At 55.8% G+C, this 16,651-nt stretch overlaps 1 protein-coding gene across 1 annotated transcript; it reads right to left on the bottom strand.

Annotated features, from left to right (window-relative positions):
• Positions 1 to 6,702: 6,702 nt before the first annotated feature.
• Positions 6,703 to 12,944, bottom strand: CPXM1 (carboxypeptidase X, M14 family member 1; the record flags this gene model as incomplete). The annotated part of the gene is made up of 14 exons (XM_080716015.1): positions 6,703 to 6,944; positions 7,021 to 7,123; positions 7,727 to 7,866; positions 7,997 to 8,294; positions 8,370 to 8,549; positions 8,626 to 8,822; positions 8,896 to 9,019; positions 9,281 to 9,369; positions 9,455 to 9,605; positions 10,393 to 10,483; positions 10,582 to 10,721; positions 10,855 to 10,964; positions 11,130 to 11,291; positions 12,779 to 12,944. 14 exons carry the CDS (start codon positions 12,942 to 12,944, stop codon positions 6,703 to 6,705), a joined length of 2,193 nt encoding a protein of 730 aa, XP_080572141.1.
• Positions 12,945 to 16,651: the final 3,707 nt, after the last annotated feature.

The following is a 16,651-nucleotide window of genomic DNA, read 5'->3' as shown; positions in this document are numbered from 1 at the left end:
CCACGGGGACCTGGCGCAGTGCCCAGAGAGGAGGGGTGCGCTCCGGGCGGAGCACTGGGCCAGGCAGGAAAGCGGGCGGGGGTGGGGGGGAATAAAGGCTGTGCGGGAGTGTCGGGGTGAGCCCTCGGCTCAGGAGCTCAGGGTCTGCAGGGGCCTGGGCTAACGTGACGGAAAAGAACTTCAGCAGGCGCCAATCAGAGACATGGACAGAGGTTTATTTGGGGAAAAGGAAGGAAATACACATTTAAGAGAGAATGCAGCCCCTCAAGATGAGGAGGGCCTTTTGGGGAGTTCAGGGTTCTCTTCTTATAGGGGACTTCCGTGAGGGGTGGGGCTGGAGACGCCATGCGAGGATGTGCTCGGTCCGGTGGTCCCGAGGCGGTTCATGGCGGGCATTGGTCTGGCAGCCTCAGGGTGGATGCGCTCAGCCCAGGAGTCCCGAGGCGCTTCCTGGTGGTCTGCGGTCTGTTCAGCCTTAGGGTCTTCAGGCTGATTGGGGTCCTCATTAGCTGATTTACTGATAAACTGGAATATCCTGGATTATAGGTTTCTCAGAAATATTGTAGTTAACTCCCGGATCTACAGGTTTCCCAGGAATTTGGGAGAGTCAGGCCTGGGAAAGAGAACTGGTTTGTGGACTAGAGGCTGACGCACTTCAGCTCCAGTTAAAGTCATATTTTACTTTTCCTTCCTGTCTGTCTCCTTCCTACCTGCTTATTTCTTCTATCCTCCATCAGGAGCACTTGACGCACCAAAAGCCAATCAAACAAATGGAAAGGAGCTTCCTGGACACTTCCTGGAAGGCGGAGCGCTGTAGTTTTCCTTATTCCTTCTCCTAAGTATAACCTAATGCCCGTAGACATTCTTTAAAAAAAAAACACAAAAGCCAGGCGTGATGGCGCACGCTTGTAATCCCCGCGCTTGGGAGGCTGAGACAGGAGGATCGCACAGGTTCGAAGCCAGCCTCAGCTACTTAGTGAGGCTCTCAGCAACTCAGTGAGACCCTGTTTCCAAATAAAATATAAAATGGGTCTGGGAGTGTAGCCTGGAGGTAGGAAGCCTCTGGGTTCCACCCCCAGTACCACCAAAACACACACACACACACACACACACACACACACACACACACACACAACTGAGTGGTGGGGAGAGGGCGGCAGGTCCGAGAGCCTCGGGAGCTGAGAAATGGAGCAGCAGAGTGTTCCCTGGGTTTTCTTTTTGCCCCATATGTCCTAGATTTGGAACTTAAAAGCCAGCAAGCTGTTTATTTTTGTACCCATTGACATTTTTTGGTTGCTGGCTTTAAAAAAAAAAACAAAAAACTTAAAAGCCAACCAAAGCCGGGAGTGGTGGCGCACGCTCGTAATCCCGGCATTTGGGAGGCTGAGGCAGGAGGATCGCGGTTCACGGAGCCTCATCTACTTAGGCCCTTTGTAACTCAGTGAGACCCTGTTTCAAAGTAAAGAATAAAAAATAGGGTGGGGGTGTCACTCGGAGGTAGAATGCCCCTGGATTCCATCCCCAGTACCCCCCCCCAAAAAAAAAAGCCAGCAACCAAAAATAAACAGAAAAACAAAAATACCCCAACAAAATCTTTCCCTCTCTAATGGGAGGGTCAAAGATCAACCTAGTAGGACAGAAATGTAAATACAGTAGCCACAGCCACTCTACTCAAACAGCACAGGAAAGACAGGGGCCCCATCGACTTCCACATTAGCAAAAACCCACCATGAAGCCTAATCTTCCACCCTCCCGAGGCTGTGATGAGGTACCCAACAACCGCCAGAGTGGTATCACAGAGGGCCACGAGAGGCAAGCACTGAGATGCTCGCACAAGCAGCCCGTGAGGGGCTTCTCCACCCATGTGGTCTCCAGGGCTCAGTGAGAACCACGGGAGCCGGGCGTGGCGGTGCACACCTGTGATCCCAGCAATCGGGAGGCTGAGACAGGAGGATTGCAGGTTTGTGGCCAGCCTCAGCTACTTAGTGAGACATTCTGCCACTTAGTGAGACCCTGTTTCAAAATTTAAAAAAGAAAATTAAAAAGGGCCGGGGATGTAGCTCAGAGGTAGAATGCCCCTGGGTTCAATCCCCAGCACTACAAAACAAACAAATAAATAAATAGCAAATAAAATAAAAAAATAGGGCCGGGGGTATACAAGCTCCAGTACCACACACCAAAAAAAAGTGTGTCAGCAAGATTTGAGGGTTTTGTTTTCCTAAGCCCTTCTCCCTGGCTCACACTTGCCTGTCCTTATATGGGACGTGGGGAGGGAGAGAGGGAGGGAGCACGGGACGCTGGAATCTCCCCATCTTCTTGTAAGGACACTAGTCATATCAAAAGAGGACACATCTGACTCCACTTAACCTCGGTTACCTTCCTTCTGTCTCAAAGCACAGTCACATTCTGAAGGACTGAGGTTAATGTTACGGTTGAGGAACCGTTATGGGGCCTGCTTGCCTCCCAAACTGTAACAGTGAGAGACGTAGCCGCTGCTTCTTCTGAGCTATGTGTAGAAAACAAGAGCCCGAACTCTTGCTGGAAGCTTAAACAGTTTTATTATTACAAAGACAGAAAGATAGGACAGCTTAATAAAGCCCTATACCAGAGGTAGTATGGGGGGTGACTTGAAAAGAGGTCACCCAAGGTTTTTCTGGACCCAGGACATTTTATACCCATTCTTTTGACCAGACTAGATTCGCCCTTTCTCCAGGCAGGTCTTTTGATGTGGGGATTTCTTCCTGTAGACCTGCATTTGGGAGGCTGAAACAGGAGGATCGAGGATCGCAGAGGTCGAAGCCAGCCTCAGCTACTGAGTGAGGCTCTCGGCAACTTAGTGAGACCCTGTTTCCAAATAAGGTGTAAAATAGGTCTGAGAGTAGAGCCCGGAGGTAGAAAAGCCCCTGGGTCCCACCCCTAGTACCACACACACACACACACACACACACACACACACACACACACACAGTAATGGCAAAAAGGGAAAGGAACTTTACTCAGTATGTCCACACCAGGAAGACAAGGTGCCCATCATAGCCAGCCCTGTCTTTGAGATGCGGACGCTCTGAGATCCATTTCATGGACTGATTGGGACCTCGGGTCCCAGCCAGCAGATGGCTTGTTTTAAAACTGGAATCCTTTTCTTCCCTCCTCCTTTAATTCTCTCCAGTAACAAATAACACATTCGCAATAGTTTACTGACCAAAGGAATGCAGCGCTGATGCCAGCAAATACAAGGACCTTATCTCAAGGACCATGTGGACATGAGTAACATTTTCTGATAAACACCTGGAGTTTTAAAAGAAAAATTCTTTTTCTTTAAGCTTTAGAAAATCAGCCTTTTCTTTCTTGAACTTCTGTTCACTGATTTTCTAATTTTCTAGCAAATCAATACAATTTTTTTTCTTCTTCCCAAAGATTTGTCCTAATTATTTCATTTGGCAAATTGGGACAAGTACCAAACTTTCCATTATAGCAAGAGTTCCCAGATCGGATAGACGGACAAGGGGGCCAGGTGGAGCCAGGTCAGCAGAGGTAGGAAAGTGGTGGCTCACACTTGTCATCCCAGCGCTTGGGACGCTGAGACAGGAGCCTCAGCTACTTACTGAGGCCCTTTGCAACTCAGTGAGACCCTATTTCAAAATAAAGAATAAAAAATAGGGCTGGGGGTGTAGCTCAGAGGTAGAATGGCCCTGGGTTCTATCTCCAGTAAGAAGAAAGGAGGTGGGTGGGGGATAGTTTGCACTCATCTCAGGGTGTTTATGAACCAGACCTGTTTCTGAAATCCCAGGTAACTGGCAGAGATGATCAGAGCAAAGGGGGACCCAGTTATTGTGAGGTTTAGGAGTTTTATAGTAGAAAAATATGCACAAAATGGTTTGCCATCTAACGTGTGTGTGTGTGTGTGTGTGGTGTTGGGGATTGAACCCAGGGGCATTCTACCTCTGAGCTACATTTCCAGCCCCATATATTTATTTATTTATTTATTTTGCAGTACAGGGAATAGAACCCAGGGCATTTTACCTCCGAGCTTTACCCCCATCCCTGTTTTTTATTCTTTATTTTTGAAATAGAGTCTCACTGAGCTGCAAAGGGCCTCACTAAGTAGCTGAAGCTGTCTGTGAACTGTGATCCTCCAGCCTCAGCCTCCCAAATGCTGGGATTACAAACATGTGCCACCACGCCTGGCTCTATCCTTTATTTTGAAACAGGGTCTCACTAAGTTGCAGAAAGCCTCACTAAGTAGCTGGGGCTGTCCACAAACGCGGATCCTTTCTCAGCCTAAGTACTGGGATTACAAGCGTGCACCACCACACCCGGCTCCACATGTAACCATTTTTAGGTATACAATTCACTGACATTAAATACGTCCACAATATTGTGTAATTATCGCTATTTTCTATATCCAGAATTTTTCACTATCCCAAACAGAAACTTGGTACCCATCAAACACTAACTGCTCACTCTTTTCCTACCAACCCCTGGTAACCTCTCTTCACCTTTTTTCTATGACTTTACTTAATATAGGTATGTCATATAAGTAGAATCATGTATTGTTCTTTTGTATCTGCCATATTTTACTTAGCATAATATTCTCCTTTTTCAGTACCAGGGGATGGAACCCAGGGGCTCTGTACCAGTGAACTACATCCCTAACCCTTTTATTTCTTATTTTGAGACAAGGTCTCACCAAATTGACAAGGCTGGCCTTGAACTTGTGACCCTCTTACCTCAGCCTCGGGAACAGCTGGGATTACTGGTGTGCCCCACCACACCCAGCCAGCAGGATGCTGTAGCTCATGTCAGAATTGTACTCCTTTTTATGGCTGAGAAAGGCCATTGTGTGTATTCCACACTGTGTCCATTCATCTACTGACAGAGCCTGGCCTGTCTCACTTTGGGGCTATCGTGACTAATACTGCCATGAACACGGATGTACATGTATCTGCCCGAGTTGCTGCTTTGGGTTCTTTTGGGTATATACTAAGAAACAGAATTGCTAGTCCTGTGGTAATTATGTTTAATATTTTGAGGAAGCACTCGACTATTTTCCTCAGTGGCTGTAACATTTATGTTCCCACCAGCAAGACACGAGAACTCAAAATTTCTCCATCTCCTCACCAACACTTTTTATTTTCCATCTTATTGATAAATCCATCCTAATGGGTATGAAATTGTAGCTCCTTATGGTTTCAATTTAATTTCCCTAATGACTAATGATGACTAATGATCTCATGTGATTATTGGCCACTTTTATATCGTATTTGAAGAAATGTCTTTTCAGATCAAAAACATCTTTTTATTCTTTTTTTTTTTTTTTTTTTTGGTGGTACTGGGGTTCCTGGAAGCCCTTCTACCTCCGGGCTACACTCCCAGACCTATTTTATATATATATATTTTTTTTTATTTAGAAACAGGGTCTCTTAAGCCAACAAGGCTGGCTCCGAACCAGCGCGATCCTCCTGTCTCCGCCTCCCGAGCAGGGAGATTAAGTGTGCGCCACCACAACCGGCTTATTCTTGAGTTTTAGAAGTCTCTGTATAGCTGGACGTGGTGGTGCACACTTGTAATCCCTGCGCTTGGGAGGTTGAGACAGGAGGATCGCACGGGTTCGAAGCCAGCCTCAGCTACTTAGTGAGGCTCTCAGCAACTTAGTGAGACCCTGTTTCCAAATAAAATATAAAATAGGTCTGGGCGTATCTCCCAGAAGTAGAAAGCCTCTGGGTTCCACCCCCAGTACCACCAAAAATAAATAAATAAATAAATAAGTCTCTATATATTTTGGGTATTAATCTTATCAGATATGTGATTTGCAAATATTTTCTCGCATTCTGTGAGTTGCCCTTTAACTCTTAGTAGTGTCCTTAGATGTGCTAGTTTTGGCGGGGAGTTGCCTTAGCAATGCCCTCAGCCACTCAGTGAGACCCTGTTTCAAAAAAAAAAAAAAAAAAAATCTCAGCATTCGGAAGGCTGAGACAGGAGGATCGCAGTTGGCAGACAGCCTCTACTTAGCGAGGCCCTCAGCAACTCAGTGAGACTCTGTTTAAAAAAAAAAAAAAGACTACAAAATAAGCCTGGGAGTGTAGCTTGGAAGTAGAATGCCACTGGGTTCCATCCCCAGTACTAAAAAAAATAAAAAATAAAAATAAATAAAATAGAAGTGGGGGTGTAGCTCAGAAGTAGAATGCCCTTGGATTCAATACCTCGTACTGCACAAAAGAGTCCAGGTAGAGCTGGGCGTGGTGGTGCACCTGTAATCCCAGCATTTGGGAGACTGAGTCGGGAGGATTGGGGTTCGCCACCAGCCTCAGCTACTTAGCAAGGCCCTTTGCTACTTAGTGAGACTGTGTTTCAAAATAGAGTTAAAAATAGGGCTGGGAGTGTAGCTCGGAGGTAGAATGCAGCCCCCTAGGTTCCATCCCCAATACAGCAAAGAGGAAAAAAAAGGGTCCAGGTGAGGTCCTCTTTCCACACCATGTCTCCAGAGGAGGCTGAAGAGAGAGCGTACAGAACAGTAACTGAGAGGCGGGCCGATGCCCGGGAAGACCTGGGAGAGGACGCAGAGAAGACAGGGGGGTAGCTAAGGTGCCAGGCACTTTAATGAGCGTGACACCTGTTCCTCCATCTCCTCCCTCCCGTTCCCCTTTAGCTGGGGCAGGTCCAGCCTGCCCAAGGCTCTGCTGTCTTCAGCCGCAGCAGGCTTTAATCCTTCTGCCCCCTCAGCCGCTCCAGCCGCCTCCGAAGGTCCGGGGGAAGCTTGGCCCCGGCTGCCAGCAGCTCTCTGAGTCTCTGTTTGGGAGTCTTGGTGAGCAGAAAATTGCAGGGAACAGGGCCCTCTTCAAAGGTGACCCGGCAGCTCCGAGTCACGGAATGGTAGCCTTCGGCACTGGCGGTCACCATATAGTCCCCAGGGGTCAGCAGCCGCCAGTAATCCCCGCCCCACGCTGAAGCAGGAAGAACAAGGTGAGGCCCCAGGACCCTGAGCCCTTCCCCGGCCCTCCCCAGCCCTGCCCCACACACCCGTCGTCACGTCATGGTTGATCCCGTCCACAGCGATCACGGCGTCCGCAATCCCAAGCTCCGTGTCCTTGTCCCGCACGACTCCCGCAATGCCCACGCGCACCTGCGTGGGAGACGCCGTCAGCGCCCCTCCCTCTGCTACAGGGGCCGCCTTCAGCTAACTGTCTGGCTCTGCTCTCCTACAAGCCTGATAAAGGTAGCACGTCTACTATGAGCCCAGGTGACGAAACGGTAAAATTATCCCGAGTCACAAAACTACGTGGACTGGTAGGGACGCCTGCCTTCCCGCTCCCCACCGCAGGTGGCCCTTGTTATCAGACTTATCTTTGATAGAATCATTGGAAGCCATTCTTAGGGAGCCATCCAAGAAATAAGTCTGTGCCAGGGCAGGTCTGACACCTACCTAATGTCTTTTCTGAGAAGAGCTCTCCTGAGGGTGGAGAGGTCTGGGACAGCTCCAGGGACCACCCCTTAGACGTCCTGGGGTCTAGTCCCACTGTCTCCCAACATCCGACACTGCCCTGCCTGCCAAGTGCACTTCCTTCCTGCCTAGGTCCTTCCAAGACAATCAGGTGCCCAGCATGGCCCTCGGCATCTGAGATCGGATGGTAGCGAGGCGGTGGGAGAGCCCCTGGAGGGAGCGGCCGCCTCCATGGAGAGCAGGCGCTCGGGACTTGGGCGGGGTGGCCCGGGCCTCCGCTCCCACCTGCTCCAGGTAGGTGAGAAGGGCATCTTTGTTGTTCTCCCACTCCTGGGGCAGCTCGCTCTCGTGAGGGAACTTGTCGCAGGACAGCTCCACCGTGACCTCAAAGCAGTTGGTGTGAAGATAGCTGAAGTCGTTCATGCCTAGGGGACCACAGAAACTGAGGCCTCGGGCAGGACGGGCGCCCTCCCCTGGGGGACACTTAGGGGTGGGAACGGCTAAGAGATTGTCCGTAACAGCACAGGACGGGGCCGACCCCGCCCAGGCACATACTCCCGGGGACCGTGTGCCAGTCGGCCCCGTTGATGATGTTGCCGTGCAGGGAGAAGTCCTGGCTGTGGCAGGGCCGGCGACTTGTGTCCTGCATGGCCCGATTGGTGCCAGCGTAGACGGTGCTGAGCCAGCGGAAGACGGCATCGTCGGGCGTGGGGGTGAGCTCCCGGGCGGCCCACGGTGTCCGGGTCATGTCGAAGGGGTAGGACACCACCAGCTCACCCCCGTGGAGGTTGGCGCTCAGCACAAAGGGAATCCGCTTCATCCACTCGATCACTGCCCGAGTCTCAGGAGCCACCTGGACAGGGGCAGGTCAGGAGGCCCGGGACACAAGGACGGGGCGCCCGGGCCTCCCGCGCCCCGGGATACTCACAGTCGCGTTGGGCAGGGTGTAATACGCAGGCAGCGGCAGGTGATGGTTGGGGACGGTGTGGGGCACCAACCCGTCGTCCTCCGCGTCCCACAGCGGCGTGTTGAGGTCAGCAAAATTGTGATTGAGGTCAATGCCCTGGTAGGTCCAGCGGCCCTCGGCCCAGCCCACCAGCTCTGAGCCCTGCCAGAACAGGGGTTTGTTCAAGCCAAGCAGGCTCCAGGCACCAGAAGGCGGGTGCCGTCGTGCCGGGGCCTACCCGGCGGTAGGCGGTTTCGTAGCCGTCAGGGTTCATGGACGGCAGCAGGTGAACGCGTGTCTCGGTGAGCAGCCGGGTCACCCGCGGGTTCCCCCGCAGGAACTCCCGGCACAGGAACTGCATGAGCAGCAGGAGCAGCTCGCGGCCCAGGGCCTCGTTCCCATGCATGCCGGCCACGTAGCGGACCTCGGGCTCTCCTGCAACACACGGGGCTCGCAGCAGCTCCCCGCCGCCTGCCCGGCGCCCCTCCCCCACGCCGCCGGCCAGTACCCAGCTCGTGCTCCCCAGGCCGGTCCGACAGCTCCATCACATACAGCTTCAGGCCCTGGTGGCTCCTCCCGATGCTATAGATGCGGGTGATGTTGGGGCACTGTTCATTCACCTCCTTCATCAGCTGCGGGGCGGAGGGGCAGATCTGAGGCCCGGGGCGGGGGTCACACTGCGGGTCAAGGGCTGGTCCAGGAGGCAAGTGGCAGACCCAGGAGACGGGCCGAGCAAGGAGGGGGCCATGTCAAGGGCGACTGGGGCACAACCTGGGGGTCAGCGGGAGACAGCGAGGGGCAGGGAGCAGCGGAGGCTGGAGGCAGACACTGCATGTGAATCTGGACCTGAGGCAGGCAGGGCCTCCTTCCTAAGCCGTGGGGCTGTAGCTGACCTTCCTCATGGCCTTATAATTGTGATGCCGGAAGTCCAGAGGGTCGGGGGACCCCCGTGCGTGGTCCTCGGGGAGTAGGTTGTTAGGATCTGTGGGAGGCGAGTTCAAGGTGAGGGTGGCCTCACAGTGGAGGATGCCCTTGCACCCAGGCCCTGCCCGTCCTGCCCTGTCCACCTGACACGGGGCAGGCCAGGATCTCCGCCCGGAGGCACGGCGAGCCTCCCTGGAGCCAGGTCTGGGGCAGCAGGCGGATGAAGCGGGCCACCTGGGGCTCTGGCAGAAGGTTCAGCACTGGGGTTTCTGGGTCTGAATTGGCAGGGAATACCTGTGGACACCAAGTCCTTTGCTGGGGCTGCTCGACACCCAGCCTGGCCCAAGATCCAAGAAAGGAGCTCAGACCTCCAAACTCACTAGCTAACCCTCCCTGGTGGACTCTGCACGGAGCGTGGACCCTCTGCCCACAGCCCGCCAGTGGGCGGCCCCCGGAGGCTGTGTTTTTTGGCTCAGCCATTGTTCATTGGACCAGCGTGGCCTTGGTCCTTGAGAACAGCCCCTCCCGGTATAAAAGGGGTCCATGGGCTGGGCGTGGTGGTGCACGCCTGGAATCCCTGTACTCCCGAGGCTGAGATAGGAGAACTGCCGGTTCAAATACAGCCTCAGCAAGTGGTGAGACTAAATAATAAGATAAGGCTGAGAATATAGCTAAGAGGTAGAATGCCCCTGGGTTCAATCCCCAGCGTCACAAAAAAAAGAAAAGAATAAACGGTGTCCGTGAGCAGGAGGAGCCGGAGCAAGGAGTCGATGGCAAGTGATCAGAGCAGCTCCCGGACAGAAGGAAGCGCCTCCTCCCAGAGGGAGCTGGAGCACCAGGCAGCTTCCACCTGATGGCGCAGCGGAGGCCTCTGGAGCACGTGGGCACATCCCCAAGCAGCCCGGCTCTCATGGAACCTCCCAGGGGTGGCACCCATCCTGACAAAAGCCCGGTACTCCTGAGACAGATGCCTGTGTGGACATCTATCCTTACCTCTAAGGAGCCCCAGTCCCTCCAAGCACCCCATAGTGTGCTGGGTCCCAACGCCCCGTGCAGGGGCTCCCGCTCTGAGGCCACTCACCGCGTCCAACCCGCTGCTGTGATTCCGACTCCCCCACCAGGTGCGACTGTCGTTGCTGAACTGCACCTTGTACGATGTGACCCAGTCGTACCTGGCAGGAGAGACGGCATCCTCGGCACCCCCGCCAGGCCCAGGGCAGCCCTCCTGCGTCCACCCACGACTCCCCGGCTGAGGGCTGGCCCGCCTCACCTCCAGACAGAGTTCCTGCCCTGCGTGATGACGCCCGAGAAACGCGTGGGGCTCCTCGCGTCCACCTGCAGCCACGGCTCCGTGTCCTGCTGCTCGGCACACCAGGCTCCGTCGTACAAGTCTCCATCCTCCAGGCCTGACTGTGGGCCCCAGACATGGCATCGGCCCCGCTGGGCAGAGCGGGTACCTTCGGACATAGAGGGGGGAGGGGAGAAGCCCCAGGGGATCCCTTGGTTGGCCCTCAGACCTGGGTGCGGAGCCGGGGTCCATTACCTGGATATTGAGCCGTCCCCGGTGTGGCCCAAGTCCGAAGGACTGGCTGCTGGACGCCTCAAGCTGGCTATCTGAAATTCGCAGGGACTCCAGGCCCAAAGGTGGGCAGCCTGCGGTAGGGACAGGGCAGTAAGAGAGGACCACAGAGAGGGCAGCCAGAGCAGGTAAGAGGCTGGGCCAACGTGCGCTGCTGTGCTGGGCACGCCTGTGCCCACGGGGCCAAGGGTCAGCCTAAGTGCCCGGGAGCTGCAGCCTGGCCCCCGGAGAGGAAGTACCTGGTTCTCGTCTCTCAGGGACATTGAGGGTCCTTGCTGGGCTGGTGGTCGCCCCAGGCTTGGCAGTCACCGGAGGACTGGCGCCACTCGGTTTCTTTCTCTTCTTCACAATGATCTTTTTCTTTTTGATGACTCGAATCCGGACTTGCTGTCCCGAGGTTCCTAGGGCGCAGGGAGGCACAGAACCGCGGAAAGGGGCCTTCCACCTCCGAGCTGTACCCCCAGCCCGATTTTTTATTCTTTCTTTTGAAACAGGGTCTCACTAAGTTGCAGAGGGCCTCACTATTTAAATAGCTGAGGCCAGCCACAAGCCTTTGTTCCTCCTGTCTCAGCCTCCTAAATGCTGGGATTACAAGTGGGCGCCACCATGGCCCGGGTCAGTTTTTCCACCCCAGGGCTTGCACTAGCTGCCCCGCCCCCTTTCCCAAAGGAGACTTCCTTAGCTCTCGACTTAGGCTCATGGCAGCGTTCTCTGGGCTGAGATGTCCTGTCCTCAAATCCCTGATTGCCTGCTGCGAGGCATTCCCAGGCAGGGCTGCCTGTCACTCTCCAGCCTAGCACAGCCAGAACTGCTAGTTCCCTACCCGCCAGGCCCACGGCCGCCTCCACTGTGTGGGTGTCTGGTGCCCCTGTGCCTTTGCACATACTGACCCCCCCCCTTTGCTGCCCTCTGCGGCTCCTCCTGACTCAGAGATACCCTCCAGACACAGTTCCACTGGCTTCCCGGAGACCCCTGCCTGCCAGCCCCCCTGAGAAGCCGGGAGGTCAAGCAGCCTCCATCCTGGTGGAGGCAGCCCTCCTGCACACAGGTCCACCCTCCCTTTCACACTTTCTGCCCAGCCCTTGCTGTTTCTGGCCTCTTCCAGCCCCTCCTTCCCTCCCAGTTCTGGCCTCGGTTTGTTTTGTTTGTTTTTGTGAGATGGGGGGGTTGAACCCTGGGGTGATCTACCTCTAAGCTACACTCCAGACCTATTCTTTTTGTGTGTGTGGTACTGAGGGTGGAACCCAGGGGTTTTTCTACCTCCGGGGTACACTCCCAGACCTATTTTATACTTCATTTGGAAACAGGGTCTAAGTTGCTGAGAGCCTCCCCTAAGTAGCTGAGGCTGGCTCCGAACCTGTGTGATCCTCCTGTCTCAGCCTCCCAAGCGCTCTATTTTTTATTTTCAAACAGGGTCTTGCAGGCCGGGCGTGGTGGCGCACGCTTGTCATCCCAGCATTCGGGAGGCTGAGACCGGAGGATCGCGGTTCGCGGACAGCCTCAGCTGCTTAGTGAGGCCCTCTGCAACTCAGTGAGACCCGGTTTCAAAATAAAGAATAAAATAAGGGCAGGGGGTGTTGCTCGGAGGTCAAATGGCCCTGGGTTCCATCCCCAGACCCGGAAAAAAAAAAAAAGAAAAGAAAAGAAAAGAAAGAAAAAGAAACAGGGTCTTGCAAGTCAGCGGTGCGGCTGGCTTTGAACCTGCGATCCTCCTGCCTCAGCCTCCCACGCGCGGGGCCCGCAGCGCCCGCCGGCCTCACGTCTGCATCTGCGGAGGGGAGGCCCGGCCTCACCCGCACCCCGCACGTCCGGGGCCGCCGGGCCTCGAGCTGCTGAGTCAGCAGCCGCCGCGGGCGGGGTCCGGTGCGGGGCGGGCGGGCCGGCTCACCGTGGGCCGGGGCGGGCTGCGCGGGGCCGCGGCGCGGGGCGGGCGTGGGGCGCGGGCCCTCGGGGGGCGCGGGCGCCGTCGAACCCAGCGTCGAGGTGCCGGGCGCCCCCAGACCCAGGCCGACGGCGGGCGCCAGGGCGGCCAGGGCGAGCAGGAGACCCCACATGGCCGGCGAGCAGCGGGGACGCGGAGGGCGGTGGGCTCGGCTCTTCCTGTGGCCGCGGCCGAGCCCCCCGCCCCTTCCTGCCCGCCCTCCCCACGCCCCTCGGCAGTCTCCGCCCGGCCTCGCGCCGCCCCGACCTCGCGGGAGAGGGGAGGAGGGGGAGAGGGGAGAAGAGAGGGAGGGGAGGGGAGAGGGGAGGGGGGGGAGGGGAGGGGAGAGGAGGGGGAGAAGGGAGAAGAGAAGGGAGGGAGAAGGGGGAGGAGGAGGGAGGCGGAGGGGGAGAGGAGAAGAGAGGGAGGGGAGAGGGAGGAGGAGGGGGAGAGGGGAGAAGAGAAAGGAGGGGGGAGGGGGAGGAGGGGGAGGAGGGGAGGGGAGAAGAGAGGGAGGGGAGGAGGGGGAGAGGGGAGAAGAGAAAGGAGGGAGAAGGGAGAGGGGGAGGGGAGGGGAAGGGGAGAAAAGGGGGAGGGGGAGAGGGAGAAGAGAAAGGAGGGAGAAGGGGGAGGGGGAGGGGGAGAGAAGAGAGGGAGGGGAGGGGGAAGAGAAGGGAGGGGGAATGGGGAGAGGGGAGAAGAGAAGGGGAGGGGGAGAGGAGAGGGGGAGGGGGAGAGGAGAAGAGAGGGCGCGGAGGGGAGAAGAGAAGGGAGGAGGAGGGGAGAGAGGAGGTGGGAGGGACGAGGAGGGGAGGGGAGAGGGGAGGGCCTGCAGCGCCGACCCCCATGGGCGGCCGGGGTCCCCGTCGACCCTGGCCCCCTCCCGGGCTAACTGGCCTCGCTCGTGCGCGACCCTCTGCCGCCCCCCGGCGCCCGTCCCTCAGCCAGCGCCCACTTAGTGCCCTGCGCGGTGCCACGCGCTCTACGCGCGGTCTTTCAGTCAAACCGCATTTTACAAACTGGTAAACTGAGGCCCAGAGCGGCGGAGCGACTCGGTCGAGCCAGCGAGGCTGAGGACTTTGCGGAAGAAACTACATCCCGAGAGGGAAATCCATCCAGCGCCTGCCAGGGAGGGAGGATCAGAGGGGCGGAGGATGGGGAGGACCAGAGGGGCGGAGGATGGGGAAACTGAGGCGGGGCGAGGCGCGCCGAGGGCAAGGGCTGGTCCTCGAGAACCCTTCAGGGAGGCCGCCCGAGGGGGCGAGCGGAGGCGGAGCTCCATCGCCACCCACCCGGCCACGCCCCCTCTGCTCCCCTCCCCGCACCGCTGCCACGTTCAGGGCTTATATAACCCGCGGTGCCCAGGGGGCTGGGCCCGCCGGGCGGAGGCGGACGCCCCTCGTCTCCTCGTCCCCTTCCTCTAACCCGTCCAGGATTCCGCAGCCTTTGGCGTCTCCTTGCGGGGCTGCCGGGAGATCTGGGGATTCCGGAGCTGGGAGCATTCCTGTCCCTCCTTCTAGGACCCCTTTGGGTCCGCACGCCTGGGTCGCCTCCCCAGAAGGAAGAAGTCGCCGTGCAAAGGCTTTGGCCTTCGCCACCAGCCCCAGAAGTGATGCTCAGAGGTAGCCAGGAATCTTCTGGAACGCGGGGCTTGTGAGGGCCATCACATTTTTCTGCAGGACCACTGTCTATATATATAAGTAAATTAAATCATTCCAAATCAGCGTGTCAGCGCCAAGGCCCGAGACCCGAGCTGGGAAGCGGCTGGTGCTCCTGACCCAGGCCCAGCGCAGGCAGGGACACCCCCCCCCCCAGCAAGGCGCCAGTCCTAGAAGACCCGCACCCGGTGCACCCCAAGTGTGCGGAGAGAAGACTAGAGAGTCCCCAGAAAAGGGGTGACTTTGCCACCAGGGCCCTTGCCACCAAGGCCTCCCGAGTAGGACAGAAGGAATAAAAGAAATGGGTAGACAGGAACAAGGAAAAATAGAACTTTTTTATTACCCCCATTCCGAAAAAAAAAAAAAAAAACTTTAGCACGAAAGCCTGGCGTTTACATTCCTCAGACCTCCACTCCTCGAGCCAGTTCTGTTTCCCAGGCCTCTCACTCCCAAATTCCTGAGAATTAGACGTGAGGTCCCGAGAAGCCTGTAATTTACAGACTTTTTAGCATTATCTGCTGATCAGATAACAGAGACCAAGATCAGCCCAAGGCTCCGGAAGTGACCAGGCAGGTCACCGCGGGCCATCTGGTGATCCCTGGACTGACCCCATCCTTGGGTACCTCCTCATACCCACCCTCACCAAGTTCCCTTTAAAAGAAGAATCAGAGCGGGGCGTGGTGGGCACGCTTGTCATCCCAGCATCCGGGGGGCTGAGACGGGAGGATCGCGGTTCACAGACAGCCTCAGCTACTTGGTTGAGGCCTCTGCAACTTAGTGAGACCCTGTTTCGAAATAAAGAATAATAGAAATAGGGGCTGGGGATGTAGCTCAAAGAATGTCCCTGGGTTCCACCCCAAGTACGGAAAAAAAAAAAAAGAGTTGGACACAGTGTGGGAGCACACGCTTCTAACACCAGTATTTAGGAGGCTAAGACAGGAAGGAGGATGATAGGTTCGCAGCCAGCCTCAGCAACTTAGTGGGGTCCTCTGCAATTCAGTGAGACCCTGTTTCAAAATAAAAGAATAAGCCAGGCGTGGTGGCACACACTTATAATCCCAGTATTTGGGAGGCTGAGACAGGAGGATTACGGTTCGAGGACAGCCTCAACTATTTAGTAAGACCCTTTGCAACTCAGTGAGACCCTGTTTCAAAACAAGGAATAAAATATAGGGCTGGGGGTGTCGCTCAGAAGTAGAATGCCCCTAGGTTTCATCCCCAGTACCACAATAAATAAATAAATAATAGGGCTCTCAGGGTCCAACTTGGAGGTATAATGCCCCTGGGCCCTATCCCCAGTACCACATAAATAAATAAAATAAATAAATAAATAAATAAATAAATAAATAAATAAATAAATAAAATAAGAAAAAACTAGGTGTGAATCATCCCCCCCCAAAAAAAATGCCTTCCTCCCTCTGGAGGTGACCCTCATTCTCCTTGAACATACATCTCTTAATCTCTCTCCTAAATAAGCCTCTGTCCATGTCTCTGACACATGCTGGATTCTTTCGTCTTGTGAGCCAAGGACCCGGCCAGCCCTGAGGTCAGTCCTCCTGTCTGTCTGTCACTGGGAGCTCCTAGGAGCCTTCTCAGGATCAACCCTTTCCCCGTGACACCTCTTTGGAGCACTTTGCCCAGCAGCACTGCCAGGTCCAGGGCAGAGGGACCCTCTCCACAGCAGGGGCTCCCTGCGCAGAGTGCCAGCCCGGCAACACTGTAGACCATGCCTCCCAGCATCCCCGGGCAGCTACTGAGAGCTGCCTGGCCCCACAGCGCCCAGCCCGGTCACTTTCCGACCTCTGGCCCCCAACGCCATCCACCTCTCAAAGGTATAAAAGGGAGGAGGAGCCCGGGAGGGAGGCGCATTAAGCAGGCCATCTCAGGGTCCAGGTCCCAGCCTTTCCTCCATCCCTCCCTTCCCCCACACAGCAGCCAGTCCCTGCCGCTTCCCGCTTCCGGGCTCACCTGCAGGGCCAAGGTCTTCCCTACCCTGTCTCCTCTCATCTGCCCGCAATGCCCCAGGCACCAAGTGGTCCAGCTGCTCCTCCCACGTGGAGCCCATCCAGGCCTTTGTACTTATTTACCAAGTTCCAGTCCGGTCATTTTTGTCATTTATTTATTTATTTATTTAGTGGTACTGGGGGGTGAAACCCAGAGGCTTTCCTCCCAGACCTATTTT

The sequence above is a fragment of the Muscardinus avellanarius genome (genome assembly GCF_963383645.1).
Source record: "Muscardinus avellanarius genome assembly, chromosome: 19".
Taxonomy (NCBI): domain Eukaryota; kingdom Metazoa; phylum Chordata; class Mammalia; order Rodentia; family Gliridae; genus Muscardinus; species Muscardinus avellanarius.
This window is presented reverse-complemented; position numbering and strand designations above follow the sequence as displayed.